At 45.0% G+C, this 21,316-nt stretch overlaps 1 protein-coding gene across 2 annotated transcripts in view; it reads right to left on the bottom strand.

Annotated features, from left to right (window-relative positions):
• Positions 1 to 21,316, bottom strand: part of LOC139260007 (collagen alpha-3(VI) chain-like) — a 263,220-nt gene that overhangs the window by 182,352 nt on the left and 59,552 nt on the right. Inside the window, exons 4-7 of one of the 2 annotated variants that reach the window (XM_070876050.1) lie at positions 17,125 to 17,724; positions 14,345 to 14,947; positions 11,289 to 11,888; positions 7,391 to 7,966 (exon numbers count right to left, since the gene is read on the bottom strand). In XM_070876050.1, the coding sequence (XP_070732151.1) occupies positions 7,391 to 7,966; positions 11,289 to 11,888; positions 14,345 to 14,947; positions 17,125 to 17,724 (2,379 nt within the window). The remainder of the gene's footprint in view (positions 1 to 7,390; positions 7,967 to 11,288; positions 11,889 to 14,344; positions 14,948 to 17,124; positions 17,725 to 21,316) is intronic. The other variant, XM_070876051.1, reaches the window with a different exon arrangement.

Genomic DNA, 21,316 nt, shown 5'->3' with positions numbered 1-21,316 from the left:
GGAAGGAGAAGGGGGGGGGTGGAAGGAGAAGGGGGGTGGAAGGAGAAGGGGGGTGGAAGGAGAAGGGGGGGGTGGAAGGAGAAGGGGGAGGTGGAAGGAGAAGGGGGGGTGGAAGGAGAAGGGGGGTGGAAGGAGAAGGGGGGGTGGAAGGAGAAGGGGGGGTGGAAGGAGAAGGGGGGTGGAAGGAGAAGGGGGGGTGGAAGGAGAAGGGGGGGGTGGAAGGAGAAGGGGGGGTGGAAGGAGAAGGGGGGGTGGAAGGAGAAGGGGGGGGTGGAAGGAGAAGGGGGGGGTGGAAGGAGAAGGGGGGGGTGGAAGGAGAAGGGGGGGTGGAAGGAGAAGGGGGGGGTGGAAGGAGAAGGGGGGGGTGGAAGGAGAAGGGGGGGTGGAAGGAGAAGGGGGGGTGGAAGGAGAAGGGGGGGTGGAAGGAGAAGGGGGGGGTGGAAGGAGAAGGGGGGTGGAAGGAGAAGGGGGGTGGAAGGAGAAGGGGGGGGTGGAAGGAGAAGGGGGGGTGGAAGGAGAAGGGGGGGTGGAAGGAGAAGGGGGGGTGGAAGGAGAAGGGGGGGTGGAAGGAGAAGGGGGGGGTGGAAGGAGAAGGGGGGTGGAAGGAGAAGGGGGGGTGGAAGGAGAAGGGGGGGTGGAAGAGAAGGGGTGTGGAAGGAGAAGGAGAAGGGGGGGGGAAGGAGAAGGGGGGTGGAAGGAGAAGGGGGGGTGGAAGGAGAAGGGGGGGTGGAAGGAGAAGGGGGGGTGGAAGGAGAAGGGGGGGTGGAAGGAGAAGGGGGGGTGGAAGGAGAAGGGGGGGGTGGAAGGAGAAGGGGGGGTGGAAGGAGAAGGGGGTGTGGAAGGAGAAGGGGGTGTGGAAGGAGAAGGGGGGTGGAAGGAGAAGGGGGGTGGAAGGAGAAGGGGGGGTAGAAGGAGAAGGGGGGGTGGAAGGAGAAGGGGGGAAGGAAGGAGAAGGGGGGAAGGAAGGAGAAGGGGGTGTGGAAGGAGAAGGGGGTGTGGAAGGAGAAGGGGGTGTGGAAGGAGAAGGGGGGGTGGAAGGAGAAGGGGGGGTGGAAGGAGAAGGGGGGAAGGAAGGAGAAGGGGGGAAGGAAGGAGAAGGGGGGGAAGGAAGGAGAAGGGGGGGAAGGAAGGAGAAGGGGGGGGGGAAGGAGAAGGGGGGGTGGAAGGAAAAGGGGTGGGGGGAAGGAGAAGGAGAAGGGGGTGGGGAAGGAGAAGGGGAGGGGAGGCTGAACGGGCCGGGCCCAGCGGCCGGGCCCAAGACTTCGGGCAGGGCCCGTCCCCAGCACCAGATTTACAGGTAGGTGGCATTGGGTCGGGTCGGGGTCGGGAGCGTGGGTCGGGTCGGGAGGAGCGTAGGTTGGGGTCAGTCCGGGATGGGGGGGGGGGGAAGGTGCGGTCGGGAGCGTGGGTCGGGTCGGGTGTGTGGTGGGAGGGAGTTCGGTTCGGTTCGGGTTGATGGGGGGGGCGGGGTGGGGGGTCGGGTCCGGTCAGGTCCGGGGGAGCAGGAGTCGAGTCGGGTCAGGAGGAAGCAGGAGGAAGCAGGAGCTGGGCATGGGAAGCAGCCTTATTCACGCAGCCCCAGTGAGGCCATTCAGCCAGGGCAAGGGGCTGCGTGCTTTGGGCCCCTCCCACACAGTTTTGGGCGCCTGGAGCTACTGCACATGCGCGCCCATGTGCAGAGGTCCCGGCACTGTTTTCAGCGCAGGGACCTAGCTCCGCCCCCCACAGCTCGTGCTGCGCCACGCCGAGGGCCAGCAGGGAGCCGTAGAATCTGGAAGTTTTTTCTCGGCGCAGCCCAAAACTTGAGCCCATTATCTCCAGTCAAAAGCTGTGTGCTTCACGGGAGCTGGTCCAATGTCCCAGTAGAAATGCAGGAAGAGATAAAGCCGTTGCAACGGCGCAAAAATGAAATGTCTATACAGGCAGACTGCCTTTTGTAGGACAATCGAGTAGTGGTCCCCAGGAAGGGCAGAGACACCTCCATCAATGACTTCCACAGTACCCACCCAGGCATCGTAATGATGAAAGCGATAGCCAGATTCCACGTGTGGTGGCCCGGTATTGATGCGGACTTAGAGTCCTGCGTGCACGGATGTTATACATGCTCGCAGTTAAGTAATGCACCAAGGCAGCCGCCGCTAGTTTTATGGTCTTGGCCCTCCAAACTGTGCTTTAGGGTACACGTCAACTATGCAGGCCCATTCTTGGGTAAAATGTTCCTTGTGGTTGTCGACGCATACTCCAAGTGGATTGAATGTGAGATAATGTCGGCTAGCACGTCCGCTGCCACCACTGAAAACCTGTGGGCCACGTTTGCCACACCCGGCCTACCTGATGTCCTAGTGAGCGACAATGGGCCATGTTTTACCAGTGCTGAGTTCAAAAAATTCATGACCCGTAATGGGATCAAACATGTCACATCTGCCCCTTAAACCAGTGTCTAATGGTCAGGCAGAGAGAGCAGTGCTTGGCTTGAAGAGAGTAACTGAAGTCTCACTGCAGACTCGCCTATCCCAAGTCCTGCTTAGCTACTGCACGAGACCCCACTCACTCACTGGAATCCCACCTGCTGAACTATTCATGGAAAGAGCACTTAAGACAAGGCTCTCGTTAGTTCACCCTGATCTACATGAACAGGTAGAGAGCAGGCGGCTTCAACAAAGTGCATACCATGATAGCGCAATTGTGTCATGGGAGATTGAAATCAATGATACTGTATTTGTATTAAATTATGGACAAGGTCCCAAGTGACTTCCTGGCACTGTCGTGGCCAAAAAGGGGAGTAGGGTGTTTCTGGTCAAACTTTCAAATGGACTCATTCACCGGAAACACTTGGACCAAATCAAACTCAGATTCACGGACTATCCTGAGCAACCCACCTTGGACCCTACCTTTTTTGATCCCCCAACATACACACTAGTGGCAACTGGCACCACAGTTGATCACGAAGCAGAACCCATCATCCACAGCAGCCCAGCAGGGCCCAACACACCAGGCAGCCCAGCAAGACCAGCTGCACAGCAGCCCAGCGAGGGCCCAACAAATGATTCAACAACACCAGCTTTCACACCGAGACGATTAACCAGGGCAAGAAGGGCCCCAGATCGACTCACATTGTAAATAGTTACACTGTTGACTTTTGGGGGCGGGGGGTGCTGTTATATATGTATACTTGTATTTACTCTGTACAGCCACCAGAAGTCTCATTCCCTGGAGTCCCAAGAGATCCCATAATCCCTTGGGAGCACAGGTATTTAAGGAGGCTTCACAGGTTGGAGAGGCACTTGAGACCTGCAATAAAAGACTAGGGTCACACTTTACTTTGAGCTCCGTGTTCAGCCTGACACTTTTTCCATACACTACATAGCTGTTTAAATAGAAGTTGGGGCTAGGGTCATCACTGTATTGCACTACACAGACTCTATCTCTTCCAATGTCAAAGCTGTCGACGATTCTAGAAATGAATTGTTTTATCATAGGAAATGCAGATTCAACCTGGTCAGATCCATCGATTAGGAACACAAAATCTCTCCTCTCCAAGATAAACAAAGAAGTACAGGTATCATATTATTTTGTAAAATAAAAGTACAGAGATGTAAACAGAATATTTAATGTAAAATATTTGCTGCAAATATTATGCTTGGAATATGTAACACAAAAAATTAAAATTAAGAAAGAATTATTTGTTAATGAGTTCACTGCTGACCTTTGCATGTCCCACCATGCTCTTTATATAGCCTTTGAGCTCACTCGTGCAGTCCTATCCCATCTCTGCACTGGCTTTGCTATCATGCCTAAGCTTCAGACTTGCACTTTGTAAAAGGGTTTCTACTCTCTCTCTCTCTCTCTATACCTCTTAAACTTTGATTATAAAATAGGTATTCCTCTATTGTCCCTAGGTAATGTTTAATTCCTATGTGCAGCAAAAAGAAAATGGGGGTACAGATCCTTTGCTCTTTCAAGTCTTCACTCCCACAATGCTGCCCTGGGTATTCCAGGAGTTATCAAAATGGGAGAGTCAGGGCAGGTGCAGGCCCAGTGTTAATGTAATAATGATGCAGGAGGTGGTGTTCCCAACTCTCCTGCCTTACTTTCCTCTGAATGCTACCAAACAGATGGGCATGCTTAAAAAGCTGGGTCATGGAGCTTGAACCAGGACCCTCCACAGATTGGATGGTCTGAGCGATCCTGAGAACACCATGATAGTAGCAGGTAAGATTATTCCCACCCATACCAGCAAAACCGTTGGACCAGTAGAAGCCAGAACGTCCCAGTATCAGCGGCCAACAACATAACTGTAGGCCTTGCTTGCAGGCCTGTAGCTGTTCCCCTGCTTTCAAACCCTGTTCCCAACACAAAGCCCTGCCAAGATCTGTGCCTGTACGAGGTTGGCACCTTGCAAATGGCATGGGCCTAGAAACTTTGAGTGCGATGATGAGTGAGAGTAATGGGGGCTGAAAGGAAAATTAGCCCTCTTTTATATCCTTCTATGCTGTCTCAATTCAGACCTACACTCTCCACCCTTTCTATTTAGATGAACTTTTCAAGACTTTATAGAAGACAGGCACTTTTTGAAGCTATTACACATTTTGGGAGACAGTAGGTCAGTTCATTAGATTTGCTGGCATGTCTGTGCCGTTTACCAGTTTAAAGAGTCGATGCAAAACCTCAGTCTCTGAGGTTTGATGAGGCTGGAGGGAATAAAGCAAGAGATCCTGCTTATAGGGGTCACTCCCGTACTTGGCATTAGCTGGTCATTCTTATTGACTTATTTCCCTTCCTGTGTTAGTTTGCTTTCTCCTCTTGTTCCATAATTTGGGGGAGTGGAGATGGGCTATTTTGAGCAAGTCTTCAAGAAGAGGCCAGAGACTATCAGGCCATATGGTAGTATAGTGGTTATGTTTCTGAACTAGTAATCTAAAGGCCTGGACTAACGATCCAGAGTACACGAGTTCAAATCCCACCATGGCAGATGGGGCATTTAAATTCAGTTAATTAAATAAATCTGGGGAAAAAAGCCAATAACAGTAATGGTGACCATGAAACTACCAGATTGACGTCATAAACCTGATTGGTTTTTAATGTCCTTTAGGGAAGGAAATCTGCCATCCTTTCCTGGTCTGGCCTATATGCAACTCCAGACCCACAGCAATGTACTTAACTCTTAACTGCCCTATGCAGGCCAAGGTGGCGGCTCACCACCACCTTCTCAAGGGCAATTAGGGATGGGCAATAAATGCTGGTCTTTCCAGCGACACCCACATCCCATGAATGAATAAAAAAAACATTGCAAATTTCAAGCTGTGGTTTCTCAGTCCAATCATTGTCAAACTTTCCCTTCCTAGTCCATCTTTACCCTGAATTATGTTCTCAGCCACAGTATTAACTCCACTCTAACATACTCTCTGAAACACAAGAGATACTGAAAAAATGCCCAAGTGAATTGTTACTGCACCATTTCCACATATCTCTATTTTTGTATTGAGTAGTGAGGCATTACTTGACAAACTAGAGGAATTGTAATAGTTCCCACAAGGGAAAGCAAAATTATAACCAAAATAAAAAATTTTTTTTCTAATCCTGTACCACAATCATTAGTTTATTAACAGTGTAATAATCAATTTGGGTATTGTAGAATTTACCAATATTTCACAAAGATTCCAGGTACCTTTCCCCTACAGAGGAGAAGAATCCCTTTCTGGGCTTTTAAAATGAGTTTAAAGGGGCAGACGAAGCCTACGGGGGATAAAAGGGGATGATTCATGGAGACCCCCCCAGTGTTTGGACTCATAGGAAAGGGAATTCAAAATGGACCTAAATTACAGAAGCTTGAGATCCCCTAAACATCTATGGGAAGGAGCATATCAATTTTAAGATTCTGCAACATTTTGGCTGCGAAAAAGAGTTACCAAATACAGGAGGTGGAGCCAACGTCTGAAGCAAATTCGTGTATTAAGGACCCCAGGCTATTCATCCCCTAAGAGATAATCGAATTACCCAATCAAGCACAATGGAAATCATGGTCAGAAAAACTGGACAATCCTAAAACAATGCAAAACCAGTGATAGCAGTAACTCGATTAGGGTGTGAGAATGTGCTGACAAAGGAGACATTTGAAAATCAATGGACAGAACAGTTTAAACCAAACCCAAGAGATTTGATGGGAGATAACGGAGTCTTTTTTGGGATATATCTATCCCCCAGTTTTACAAGAAAAACTAGCAGAACACAGACTGTAACTTGCTCAGACTCGAACAGAACACAGACTCGAACAGAACACAGACTCGAACAGAACACAGACAGACACAAGCAGCCGGAGTGAAAAAATTGAGTCGTGAAAGAACCTACAAGAAATCGTCAAGGACCGACTGAGCACGAGGCCCATGAAATGGAAGGTTGTCAGCAACCAAATTGACAAACCCGGGCTACCACAACCAGCGAAACGACCAACTAAAACCAACTCAGCAAAAACCGAAGAATCAACATTTATTTGCACTCTACAATTACTTCTGAATGGCCATCGGGTGAGAAATTACCTAAAAGGACTAACTAAAACTATTCCTAACCAAAGAAAGTGGGTACTTACCCCATACATCCAAAACGCAACTGACCGCATCAACGGACGCACCCCAACTGAAGACTACGCAGTCCGAAGTCCTCTCCTCCGTCCGGAGTACGGCTCGCCTAGAAGGCCAAGTGCAGCGAACCCCAAAACTATGATTCACCGGCAACTGTCGAAAGGGATTGGTGAGCATAGCCCCTGAACCCTCAGAGCTATAACTTAGTTAGTTTGGGGAATTAGGAGGGGGGAGGCTGGGATAACTTGTGTAAATGTATCTGCATTCTCCTCTTTACCCCATTTAGAGTTTAAGCTGTATTCTTTTCCCCATAGGCTGTAATTAGACATTTTATTCAATGTGTTGTACCCCTCAGTGTGTATTGGTCTGTGTGTGTTATTAAAGGTGTGCCTTTTACTTCTTTTTAAACACAATAAAGCCATACCTGCTTCCTACCTTGAAACCGATTGTCTGTCCAAGTCTGTCACAGTCCCTTCATAATTCCAGTATCTAGATCCAAGGGTGTGGGAGCGATTCGGAACCGCTCGTATAAGGTCAAAAGGGAAAGCTGACCCCCTGCAAACCACCCCTTACAGTATATCTAATACTTATTCATGGATAAACAAAGTGTCCCACTATTTCACATTCTGTATCATTGACCTGTTTTGTCAACTTTATAAAATGTTTACTTTTTATTTAAATTGAGAAACAGGTGAAAGGATGAGTCCCATAGTTCAGGACTCGAAGGTCAAAGGGAGCAGGAAAGATTTCTTCTCTGACTGATTTCTTAAGTAATTTAATGGAATAAAATACAATTTATCAAAAATTTTTACCTGCAGGTGATTCCTCAAAAATAATCATTGTTCTCATTTTGGCTAACAGCTCCTGTTGAATGGTTGATAGATCTTGGAAGTCTTTCATTGTTAAAACAAATGCAGGATCATGTACAATCTGTTGTAGTTCTGATATGTCTGCATTCTTGGCTCCGATAGCAATGGGCACTATACCAGCCTGTTTCGCTGCTTCTGCTGCCTGTCCAACATCATCTCTGGATTTCCCGGCAGTGATGAGCACCAGGATTTGTGAAGCTCCAGTATCTTTTCTGCTCCCTGCAGATGCACTGAAGACATTCTTAGTGACATAGTCTAGTGCAGCAGCAGTGTTGAGGGGTCTTCCTGATTTCGGTACGAGTCTTCTTATTGCTTCCAAAACCTCATCTTTAGCTAAGTAAGTATCGAGGCCAAATTCCATTCTCGAGTTAGAACTGTATTGTACCACAGCAACTTTATCTTGGTCAGATCCAATATGGAGCTCCTGAATTACTTTAAGAAGAAAGTCACGGACTTGATGAAATGATCGCCCCATTCCAGAAGAGTCATCGATTAGGAAGACGATATCTTTCTTCACGACTACAACATTTGAAAAATGATACAAATATCATAAAAAGCTACAAGTTAAAAGTAAAAATAAAATTCAGTCAAGGTATAAATGAATGAAAATATGATTTTAAGAACTAGAAATCCTAATCGAAAGAAAGCAGAAAAGATCCAGGTTTGGTCCCTGAATATTGCTGAATGAGTTGATCCCAGCTGGGGTATCACTGTATTAATCTTGTTGGCCAGAATTTTACCAGCACTGAGAGAATGGGATCGGAGGTGGATCAGCTGTCAAATTTGAAAAGATTCACAGTGGGTCTGGAACCCGCTGTCAACCCATATCCATGCTAGTCTCCCAGGGCGGAGTAGGAGAGTACAGGTCAGGGAAGGCCTATGCATTCTTTGTGGGATCTGGAAGAGCAATCCTGCTCCTCCTGGCTTCACAAAAGAAAGAAAAACACCTACCTTTTTCAGACTCATTTAGGGCCAATTCTCTCCTGTCTCAATTTGGCCCGGCAGGACATCTGCAGTGCCTTCCCTGCTCAGGCGAGTTGAAATTGCAGTCAGGTCCCGATGACTTCATCAGAATCCAACATGCATATGTAAAGAAGGCTACCTCTGGCATTGGGCAGATGTACTTCCCGTCCACTTAGGAGAGCAGGTCGAAATCACACAGGGCAAGAGCCTCGCAGGTCTAGGGCATGTATATAATTGCTGACCTGCCCGGTTTCCAGTGGGGTTACAAGCATCTTTATGGTCTTTATGACTAGCATTGTAAATTTAACACCAAATTAAAAGGACAATTTTGTGCTGTGACCATTGCCAACAGGGATTTGGTTAAGACTCACAAAACTCATCTCACAGTCAGCAGACAAAGGAGAGGGGTGAAAGTCTCTAACTCACTTCACCTCTATTTCCTTACTTGAGCGTAGAACTCCAGTTGCCTTGGTCATGAAGAATTAAAGATACTATTTTGTATAAACTATGTGCGACAGGGAACGTGCGATGGGGAAAATGTTGCAGGACTTGTGTGGCACCTACACGAAGTGTGCACATTCCACAAGACTTTTAACATAAAGAATATTAATATGTATTAAAGTCTTCCATATAGCATAGGGTGACCATATGTCCCTGTTTTGTGGGGACAGTCTCTGGACAAACAATGCCCCTGCAAGAGTTGCCAGTTCACGAAACTCATCCCCGAATGCGCTAACTTTAAATTTCTCATGTTGGAATATGACGTACAACCTACATACACTATCGTTCATTCTAACTCAATTACACACTTCCTTCCCAGGGCCCCATCAGTCACGCTCACCCTATGTGCCGATTAGTTTATTGGTTAGCATCCAGGTCAATCGAACGCCGAGGGGCAGGCATGTGCCACCAGCAAGTTCAACTGCACTCCTGACCCAGCCTCACTCGACAAGCAAATTCCTCATTTTTAATCTCCCCACCTTCCTTCACTACGGGATGCACCAGTTTGAATTGCAGGCAGTCACGAGCCAATGGGTTGGTGGGCTTCTGATTTCATCATCTCCTCCCTCCACACAATTCAAAATGGTCGCAATTCAGAAGCAGATTGGTCGGTCGGTCGATGGTTAGGCGCAATGATTCCGTTAATGTATGATGTGTTTATTTTTTTAAAGCAAAAAGGTCAGTGACACTCGAGCACAGCAGAAGCAAAAGGACAGGTGTCCGCAAGAGCCTGCAATAGTGTAGACAGCACGTACCAAAAACTGGCGTTTCGGATCAGTATTATTGGTTTATTTATAAACAGTGTCTGAATGCGCTTCAATAATCTGTGGTAATTTGTAGTGTGCATGTGCAACTGTTAAAATATAGGCATCCAAAAATGTTTTGTCGCTGCACAACCCACATTTTCCATCCTGGATACCTTACTGTGCTCCCACACAGGAGTGTCCCCGGGTTCGGTTTAGAAAATATGGTCGCCCGGATATAGTAGCCCTTACTTTAAGTGTTACGCTTACTTAATGCAGCACTTTCTCCATCACAGTTTGTTGATAACATCCCTGTGATCATAAACCAGCATAGCATCAGAAGGAAAAAGAAAACCAATCATTGGAATCATCCCCAGCAATAGAAAACAACAATTTGGCACAGAGTTTAAAATATCTGTAACCTCTAACTGACATCAACAATCATGATTTTAAAGAGGAAGGTGGGTTGGCGGGCGGTGTGGAGGGGCGGAGAGGGTCTCCGAGGAAGTTGGAAAACATGAGAGGCCAGGTTTCCTGCAAGCCTGCTGACTAACAGCAGGGCCTGATTTGCATGAAAGGCCTCCATTTCTCACCCGCAGCCAACTGGAAAGAGAGGGCTACGGCACTAGGCCGCACAGTGAAGGGAGGGAGGAATCGGCTGGTGCCGGTCTCCGGAGAATGGGGAAGGGGAGGGGTGAGGGTCAGTGAAAAATTGGCAGCATTGTGGGACCCAGGTGGGGTGGGGGGGGGAGAAAGCGAGAAAATAGAAAGTGAGTGTGTGTGCGGGGGAAAAATAAAATGCTTCATGGCCGGCTTAAATGTTGATTCGAGCGGGGAAAGGTGATCAGATACCTCAAGGGCGTTGGGACCTCTTGGATGCAGCAGTCCTTGCCTTGCTGTAACTGCCAGAAATCCGATTTCTAACAATTTAACCATCCCTGTGTTCTAAACCTATGCTTTATGTTAAAATTCCCCCAAAGTGAGTCTGCTCCTTGATTTCAAGAATGCAGAGTAATTACATCTTGCAGCCTTATAGTGAAAGACACCTACACTTTAGCATTAGAAAAACACACTTGTGTGTTACATGCTTTAATGATCTGGTCTTGTAAAACAGCTTATTGCTTGCTTTATAAGTAACAGTGTCATAGAAGATACAATAGGATATCTCTTCAGTAAATGACCCCAGCAAGAACTCAATATTTAGACTGTGTAGCCTCAAAGGGACATACACCTACCTTCACATAATAATGTAAATGTTCCTGACCCTATAAAGCACTGCAGCTTATGTCTTACCATACATTAAAAAGATCATTTGCCTCACATGTGTTTTCTGTCAGACACCATACTTTCTTTCAGATACAAAACTCTTAAAAAAAAAGAGAAAGAATGCCAGATTCTTCCCGAAATGCAGTATGAAATATGCAAGAAAATTTACAATATTTTCCAAATAATCCCAGGATTTTATTAGTAGTTTATAATGAACTGGATTCCACAGGTATTGTTTGAGAAATGGTCTTAAATTGGCAGGTCAAGTACTCCAGTACCTGTGAGCAATGCCAACAGAGATCAGCTAGCATCCTGAATGATTGTTTTACAAAAAATGTATAATAGGACAAGATGTGAAAACCAAATACCTGGAAGTATTTCAGTGACTCCTCCATGAACCAGTGTCCTGATAGATAACATCACCGTGTCCCGGATACCATCCAGGGCATTAAAGTCATTTACTTGATAAGCCAAATTTTCACTGAATGCAACACTCCGTAGCTCAGCTGCTTCTGCTTTATTGACTCCAACAACAATGGTGAGAATGCCTCCTCGTGCCAGGGCTTCTGCAGCTGATTTAACATCATCTTCAGACTTTCCAGCTGTAACAAGCAGCAACATCTGTGGAATGCCATCTTCTATCCTACTTCCTGTAGCTTTGGTGAATACGTTTTTAAGAACATAGTCCAATGCAGCACCAGTGTTAAGGGCCCCGCCACCTTTCAACCTGAGCCCGTTTACATGCGACACAAGTTCAGCTTTGCTTGAATAACTGTTTAGATAGATCTCAGTTGTTACATCATTGCTGTACTGTGCCACAGCTACTTGTACTCGGTCTCTTCCAATGTTGAGCGTTTCAATTATGCTTCTGATGAAGTCACGTAGGGCAGGGAAATATGCTTTCCCAACATTAACTGATCCATCAATCAGTAACACAATGTCTCTCTTGTTCACTACTTCTGTTACAACTGGAAAAGAAGACAGTGTAATCCACAGTAGATCATACAAAATCATTAGAAATCGACCAACACCTGGGAGATCTCAATTCTCACTGGAAGGTAGCACTATATTACTTGGCAACAAAAATATCTTGCATTGAAGAAGATTTGAGGGTTGATTTTATGAAACTGTGCTTCCGGTGGCAACTGTCATTCACCGGGAACTCGTACGGAGAAGCCATGGGCAGGCCACCCGTCATTTTCCATCGATTAAAATGAATTGACAGAAATGAGAGAGGAAAATATCTCTGCCACGAGTGCAATTTTGTAAAATCAGCTTTTTTTATTCCCTCTTTTAAAGACACAGGCATCATCAGATAATTATCGTCTTTTTTGTTGAGATCCAGCATCCTAAGCATTGGCTCGCACAAGGGCTAACACCAGGAATGTTACAGCATGATGTGCAACACAGAAACAAACCATTCAGCCCAACTGGTCCACATGAGCCTCCTCCCACCCTTCACCTAACCCCATCAACATATTCTTCTATTCCTTTCTCCCTCGTGTTTATATCTAGCTTCCCCTTAAATGCATTTATATTATTTGCCCCAAATGCTCCTTGTGGTTGTGAGTTCCACATAACCACTCTCTGGGTAAATACATTGCTCCTGAATTCTCTTTTGGATTTATGACTATCTTATATTTATATCTTGTGTTCACTATGTGAGGAACTATAAACATAAGATTTCAAATGTGGAAGGTGCCAAGTGGTCCTTCCACTGGTATCCTATTGTGTTCCCTTGTTTTTTTCCCCCCTCGGAGAGCCAGCAAGGGAAAGGAAACAACATTGAATTTCAACTCCAGCAACATATTCCAGTAACAGACTTCAGGTGGTCATACACTTTAGGAAGGATGTAAAAGCCTTTGAGGGGGCAGTGGACATTTTTAGAATGGTATCAGGAATGAAAGACTTCAGTTATGTGGAGCGACTAGAGAAATTGGAATTGTTCTCCTTAGAGCAGAGAAGGTTAAGGGGAGATGTAATAGAGTGTGTAAATCATGAAGGGTTTTGATAGAACAAATAAGAAGAAATTGTTTCTTGTGGCAGAAGGGTTGGTAATCAGAGGTCACAGGTTTAATTAAAATTTGCAAAAGTACCAGAGGCAACATGAGAGAACATTTTACTTTTTAAACAGCGATTAATGAAGATCTGGAATGCACTGCCTGAAAGGGTGGTGGAACCAGATTCAATAATAATTTGCAGGACTACAACAACTTGTATTTATATAGCACCTTTAATGCAATGAAACATCCCAAGGCGCTTCACAGGAGTATGATGAGACAAAAAATTTGACACCGAGCCACATAAAGAAAAATTAGGGCAGGTGACCAAAAGCTTGGTCAAAGAGGTAGATTTTAATGAGCATCTTGAAGGAGGAAAGAGGTAGAGGCACAGAAAGATTTAGGCAGGGAGTTCCAGAGCTTAGGGTCGAGGCAACAGGAAGCACGGCCACCAATGGTTGATCGATTACAATCAGAGATGTTCAAGAGGGCAGAATTAGAGGAGCACAGATATCTCGGTGGGGGTGGGGGGTGTTGTGGGGCTGAAGGAGATTACAGATAGGGAGGAGAGGCGAGGCCATGGAGGTATTTGAAAACAAGGGTGAGAGTTTTGAAATAGAAGTGTTGCTTATGGGACACTTCCATTGGGTGAGCCATATCATCCGCATGCCCGACACGAGACTCTCCCTAAGCAAGCACTCTACTCGGAGCTCCGACACAGCAAGCAAGCCCCAGGTGGGCAGAGGAAACATTTCAAGGACATCCTCAAAGCCTCCTTGATAAAGTGCAACATCCCCACCAGCACCTGGGAATCCCTGGCCCAAGACCACCCAAAGAGAAGGAAGAGCATCCGGGAGGGCGTTGAGCACCTTGAGTCTTGTCAAGAGCATGCGGAAATCAAGCGTAGACAGCGGAAGGAGCGTGCGGCAAACCAGGCTCCCCATCCACCTGTGACAGAGATTGTAATTCCCGCATTGGACTGTACAGTCACCTGAGAACTCACTTTTAGAGTGGAAGCAAGTCTTCCTCGATTTTGAGGGACTGCCTATGATGATGATGGGGAAAGAGCAGTGGAGTGAGACAAATTGGATAGCTCTTTCAAAAGAGCAAGCACAGGCTTAATGGTCTGAATGTCCCCCCTTCTGTGCTGTATCATTCTATGATTTAGATGTACACTTTTCATCAAGGCAGACTGGATAGTGAGCTGGATTGGACATCTGCCAAGATTTTTCTTTCCATCTCCCTAAGCCTGTTGCAACGACCTTTACCATCTAGCCTGACTAAACTCAGTACATTCAAATCAAACCAGTTTTGTGGGCTCAGTTTCACCTTAAGAGCCATGAATTAAAATATTTTACATCAATATTAATAGGACTATAAACGTAGTGATAGTGGAACAAAGGACATGCACAAAATTCTGGTACCTGCGGTGATGATAACTGTTGGCGTTTCAGTAATCACTGTTGGAGTACCTAGTGTGGATAATATTACTTGCACATCTTTATGCCTTTGGATCAGGCTCTGGAAATTGGGTACCTCAAGTACCAAAGAGGGGCTAAATGCAATCTCCTGCATCTCTGTTTGATTTACAGCACCAACTCCAATAGCAAAGGTCATTATGGCAGCTTGCTTTAATTCAAATGCAGGTAGGCGAATACTATCTGCTGATGGTTTGTCAGTGACAAGCACCAGAATTTGGGGAACACCTTCCTCTCTTCTACTTCCTGCAGATTTGATAAAATGGTTCTTAAAGACATAGTCCAGTGCAGCCCCAGTCTTAGCTGAGCTTCCACCTCTCGATCGCAGTCGTTTCACAATTTTTTGTAATTCACTTTTGATTGTGTGGGTATTTAAGTAAATCTCAGTTACTGGATTTTCATCGTACTGTACCACTGCAACTTGCACAGAATCAGATCCAATTTGAAATCTGTTAATTATTTTTAAGATAAATTCACGGATTCGCAAAAACTCTGTATTTCCCACACTGCCATCGATCAGAAATACTATGTCCCTCCTCCTGTCTGGAACTGTAAAACAATTATAAGAAGTTAATTTAATTTTGAAAACTTTACAAAGGCAAGAACATGCAGATACAGATTTTTTTTGTCTAGAATATTCAACAATGATATTGTGACCACCAAGGATCACTTAATTGCTATGCAGTAAACATAGATGGACAACTTGAGCAAGATAAAATTCCAGTGTTGTCAAGCAATCTATGATGTCATCAGATCACAAACTTGAAAGTCATTCATTCAAGAATCTAAATTGGTCCTAGAATACAAGAATGGATCAGATCAGTAACAAAAGCCAGAAGGGGGCTGGAGTGCTCCTTGTAGCTCCACATTAAAACAGCGAGCAGCTGCCAGCCACTACTTACCCTCCTCCCACCCAACCATTCCAGACTCACCATTGTTCTGGTACCAGTGTCCCCCACCTATCTTCATGTTCTGAGTGACCAGCATACTGCCTCGTGGGGCTTAATTGGTGATGCCAGCTGCGCCCTGATGACACAAGTGGACCAATTTTGCATGGTCTTCTTGCACATTGGCTCCCGTTTGCTTCTGGGTGCGAACCACATTCTGGTCCTAAAAATCCTCTTACCCACCTCTACACTTGCCATGGAGCATGCGGTGCTCAAACACCAACCATTCAGGAAGGAGCCTGAAATAGCCATTAGGGACCCCCATTTGCATTGGCAATGGGCTCAACAACCATTTCAGACAGGTCGCCCTGGACAACTATAGGTGTGCAGTGTGGAATGAGCACACACACGCACTCCTCACACCATACTGGACTTTTCAGCGCTTGTTTTTTTTAAACCTGTAAAATGGGTGCTATGCATCCAATTTCTGAACTTACATTTTTTTAGCTGGGTTCTTCACTCTGCAGTGGAAGCGCTGCTCAAGGCCTCCAGTTGCATTATGGGGAAGTATCCTAATGTAACCTTTTTCAGGGCCTTAATGAGTCTTATGTGCAGTTTTGCACTGGCCATTTAGACACACTATTGTCTCAGTCACATTGGAGGCCATCGGCCTCTGCGCCTGTTAATACATGGTGCCTGCCATCCAAGCCAAAAACATTTCTAACTGCTTGCAAGCTTCCACAGAGACCCATGTTTTCCATTTCAGTGTCCCCTGCATCCATATCAGGAAATGCCACACCTGCAGCCTTGTGACCATTAGCTTTAATAATTAGGCTTGGGTTGGGATTGCAAAATGCCTCAGCTTACATCCTAATGTGTGTCAGGAATGCTGAATCAGAAAATCTGGACCAAAGCTACCTGTGAAAATTCACTTTGTGGAATTGGAACTGGTAGCATTCCCTCGAGAAGATTGGATTGTTTCACCCTCCCATAGCCGAGGTGATGGCGAAACCAGAAAGAAACAGAGGAAACAAAATGATTTGAAAAGTCCTGGGGTAACAGATAAAATTGCTTTGTTTTCAGTAAACAATTCTCTGAGGCAATCACACCTATAATGTTTGGAAACTGTAGAAAAGGACTACCTGGTATATTTCTTCTGAAGCAACAAAAATGGTGGCTGAATTCTGATTACTTGAAAGACTGACTGATAATGGAAAGAAAGATAATGGAAATAACAAAGACAATAGCCCTCTCTCTCGAAGGTGCCTGGGATGCCTGAGTGTAAGCGCTGGAGAATGATAAGAAATCAATGTCCCATTGACGCCCTTGATTGCGAGATGGGAGAATGTAGAACGAAACGTCTAAACTTCAGTGAAGCAGCAGCCTTGGAGAATGATGGATACATGCTCAGTGCTGAATTTGAAACAATGGCACAAAAAAGGACTTTGATTTCCACTCCCCGATACCTTGCAGATACCATATTTTACCTGAACCAATAGTATTTACAGCACAGATTAAGGCTATTTAGGCCAACAAGTCTAAGCTGTTGGCCTGAATAGGCTCCATACGAACCTCCCCACCACCACCTTACATCTTACCATACCAATATTTCCAACCTTGGTTACCACACTGTCGTTCCACACTTCCTTCATCATTTACCCACCTGTTGAAACTCCGGTAATTTTCAGACAGAAGTTGAGAATTTAAATGAGCATCGAGCTCTTCCAACTCTGGTACGTTTTTGTAACAATTCCGTTTGGTCATTTATGTTATCATTAATAATCTTCAAGTCGACAATAAGGTGGCAAAGAGTCGGGACTAAATTCGGATCATACGTACCTTCACTGATAACCGGGGGCTCAAGAATTATTTCCCTCCGGGCCACTGCCGCGACCAATGGTAAAAACTGCTGCTGCAAGTTAGCAATATCGCGGAATTCCGAGACCACGGCAGTAAAGGAAATGTCGGTTGCAAGCTGTACGAGCTCATTCGTGTCGGCATCTCTGCCTCCAATCAAAAATGAGTATATACTACCTTGCTTTAGTAATAGTTCTGCCTGATTTATATCATCACTGGACTCACTAGAAATGATAATCACTACTGCCTGTGGAACCCTTTCTGATGCCCTGCTGCCGGCTGACTCAATAAAGTGATTGTCGACTAGGTACTGCACGGCCGCGCCAGTATTAATTTCATCTCCGCCCTTCGGTTGAAGTCGTTTCACAGCATCCAGAACCAATGTTTTCGTGGGGTATGTGTTTAAATAGAACTCGGTGTTGGGCTCATCGCTGTATTGTACCACACCGATTTGAACTCGGTCAGGGCCGATCTCGAGATTGTCGATGAAATTTACGATAAAATCACGTATATATTGAAAATTGCTGCTTCCAACGTTGACTGATCCATCAATTAAGAAAATTAGGTCAGCCGATTCTTGCGCTTTAAAGAGAAAGATAAATGCAAAAGGTGAACATGTTAAAAACAGGTGACCTCCATGCAAAGGATTAACAGCTGAGCGATAACAAGATCTCACTCTGCAAAAACTCATTGTCAAACACATCTCAGTGAACAAAACATTAAAGTGAAGCGGTGTCTGCCAGTCTGGGATTTTACACTCCATTCTGCATCCTTTGACCATTTTAAACACTTGCAGCATCACTGCTGGGCTAGAATTTTGTTGATTCGTGCAATTTATCTTTATTTTGGTTTAGTTTGCGCTATATTTTAATACATGGGTTAAGTTTAAAAATGATTTTTTTTTAATATTTCAATTTAAAAAAAATTCCAGTCAGCGCACTCAGACATGGGGAAAGAACCCAAACGTACAAATCAAGGCACTAATTCGAAAAATGATCAAAATCCCAGCCCCTGTTTCCCACGAAACGTTGGTTGAAAATGCAGCCCTCCATTTGAGAGGCTGAATTTAAAAAAAAAATCTCCTTGTAGGTGGCAATTCAAAAAATAAAACAGTTGTAAAGAAGCATAATTATTTTCAACACCTAGTAAGTTATTTTCCCACCACAGATGCTGCCTGACCCGCTGAGATTTCCAGCATTTTCTGTTTTTATTTCAGATTCCAGCATCCGCAGTATTTTGCTTTTGTATTTTCTTTTTCTATTGCTTTTATCTTTGTTGGTGACTTTTTTTTCAATTGTATATCCAGATGACATCATTGGAGGAAACTGTCCGAAACAAGTTACTCGGTCCAAGTGAATGAGGGAGCTGGATTAATAGGGTTCTGCCTGGAAACACTTACTGAGAGGGAGCTGGACAAATTGTTGCAAAATTCAGTCATAGCTCTTTATGATCAGCCCTTTAGTAAAGGGGCATGATTAGATTTTGCAGTGATCATGTTTCAGTGTCATCTGTGGCTCAGTGAGTAGCACACTTGCCTCTGAGTTAGAAGTTTATGGGTTCAAATCTCACTCCAGGACTTGAGCACATAAATCTAGGCTGACACTCCAGTGCAGTGCTGAGGGAGTGCTGCACTGTCGGAGGTGCTGCCTTTCGGATGACAGCTTAACTTAAGGCCCCATCTGCCTTCTCGTGTGGACGTAAAAGATCCCATGACACTATTTCAAAGAAGAGCAGGGGAGTTATCTCTGGTGTCCTGCCCAATATTTATCTCTCAATCAACATCACCAAAACAGATTATCTGGCCATTATCACATTGCTGTTTGTGGGAGCTTGCTGTGTAAAAATTGGCTGCTGCATTTCCCACATTACAACAGTGACCACTCTAAAAGTACTTTGAGACATCTGGTGGTTGTGAAAGGCACTATATAAATAGAAGTCTTCTTTCTAAGCTTTCAGCACAGTTATATTATCCTCTCAGTTATTTTTGGCCTCCATTGATAAGCTGCTTGTTTTCATACTTAAAACCACTCATTGCCTCGATTCAAGCATTTTGAAATACAGGGATGGATAATGCTGTAACAGTGTAGCCCCTGCACTTCAGTGAGCTGACCGCACATGAAATGTGAGTCCAGGCAGATACATATTTCTGTGAATGTACAGTGCCACTGAGATTGGTAGATATTTGTTAGGTACGGGTATCAAAGGGACATGGAGCTAAGGCAGGTAAATGGAGTTGAGGTTCTGATCAGCCATGATCCAATAGAATCACTGATCAGACTCGAGAGGCTGAATGACCTGATCGTGTTCCTATGTTCAGAGTGGTTGATATGCTGGAAACACCACTGGGCTGGGGGACTTGTAGCCAGTGATGAGCTGCTGGCCGCTCTTGCCGTGCTGTTATTTATTTTTCTAATGCCATGGGCGCAAAGTCCTCGAGAAAGAATTGGGCATTTGGGTGGGGGAAGGGGGAGGGTGGTAGGGGGTTCTTAAAATGTGGGTGTGCAAGTAAGTGTGGCCCTGTGGCCCCCTCCCCAGACTAGAATTGTAAAATTTCCAAAGCAGTAATTTGTGCATCACCTTTAGAAATTGGTGCTCAGCAGATGGGGCAATGCTTGAACACTTGTAATATGGGGAGGGGTCCTAATTAGTATAATATTTGAAGCCTAGATGAGCCTTGCGAACAGTACAATTAATTCCATGACCCATGATCAGTGGATCAGAGACAGGGCTGCAACACTGTAGGTCCGATTCTCCAATCCATGCTCCCTACAAGCACAGTTCCCTCCTGGGAGCACAGAATCATGGTAGTGAGTGCAGGCTCGTTGAGCTCTATGCACTGGCCGACTATATAGGCAAATAGATTATTTGCAGTAAGAGCATATTAGGCCTCAGGCTTAGAACATAAGAAATAGGAGTAGGAGTAGGTCATTTGGCCCCTTGAGCCTGCTCTGTCATTTAATAAGATCATGGCTCATCTGATCTTCGGCTCAGCTTCACTTCCCTGCTCACTCCCCATAATCCTTTACTCCCTTCTGGTGAATGAAGTGTTGCCGGCAGCAGGGAGAAAGTTGGCACAGTGTATTAGCACCCATGCCTTTCAACTGCATTTAACCTATGCTAGCCCTGCTAGCTTGATGGGACAGTAAAATATGTGCTTTATTCTTCATCTAATTTGTGTAATCTCCAAACTGAAAGCTAAAAGGGGCGATGTAGAGGGAGCTTCATCTAGGCCTCAAATATTATACTAATTAGGACCCCACCCCATATTACAAGTGTCCAAACATTGCTCCATCTGCTGCGCACCAATTTCTAAAGGTGATGCACAAATTCCTGCTTTGAAAATTAATTAATATTATATCTGAACTGACAGTGCACGATGGGGCGGTGTAGATGATGCTGAACTCTGGCTCAAACTCATGCTATATTGGGCCTGGACTTGATGTTGACACTTGAAGGTACAATTGCCAAATGCGCAATCCTGCTGGAAGAGGAGATTATGAATTTATGGATGTGCTCCCCACAATTCGGCATCTATTATGGATTTTAAAAATCATAGGGAGTACACCCAACATATTCCCGTGTGCAAGAGTCCATGACAGAAGTACGCCATTGTAAACCTTATCGTCAAGTACCAAATGTGGAGAATCATTCCAATCACCAGTACTTCACATCTCAAGGAGCCTTTTGTTGCCAGCAGCCATTATCATAATAATATTTTGCCTGAAGGATAAATAAGTGTGATATAATGACTTCAATTTTATCAATTGATAATGCAGAGCTCATTGCAAGGAAATGGCACAGTAAGTGTACATTATGGGGGTTGCCTCTAATTTACAATTGGGACCTTAATGAGCCTTGTGCACATTATATGTGAAGGCTGTAAGTGCTGACAATGCTGGGGATCTTTATTATGAGGTGCTGTACACATGTCAGAGTGGGCCTGAGGCCTCTGCGCTTCAGGTGTCATGGACTGCATTCTAAGCACTATAGCATACATTATATATTGACATAGTGTACATTGTAAAGTGACACGATGTTCAAAATATAATGATACAGTCAGGGTATGTTATGTGGTGATATAACCAGCATACATTATTGGGTGATGCAGTCAGTATATTTTATTTCAGAAAACAAGATAATCATTAAAGCAGAGTCCATGAGGTGATCTCATTTC

Source organism: Pristiophorus japonicus, chromosome 3, assembly GCF_044704955.1.
Source record: "Pristiophorus japonicus isolate sPriJap1 chromosome 3, sPriJap1.hap1, whole genome shotgun sequence".
In the NCBI taxonomy this organism is placed as follows: Eukaryota; Metazoa; Chordata; class Chondrichthyes; family Pristiophoridae; genus Pristiophorus; species Pristiophorus japonicus.
This window is presented reverse-complemented; position numbering and strand designations above follow the sequence as displayed.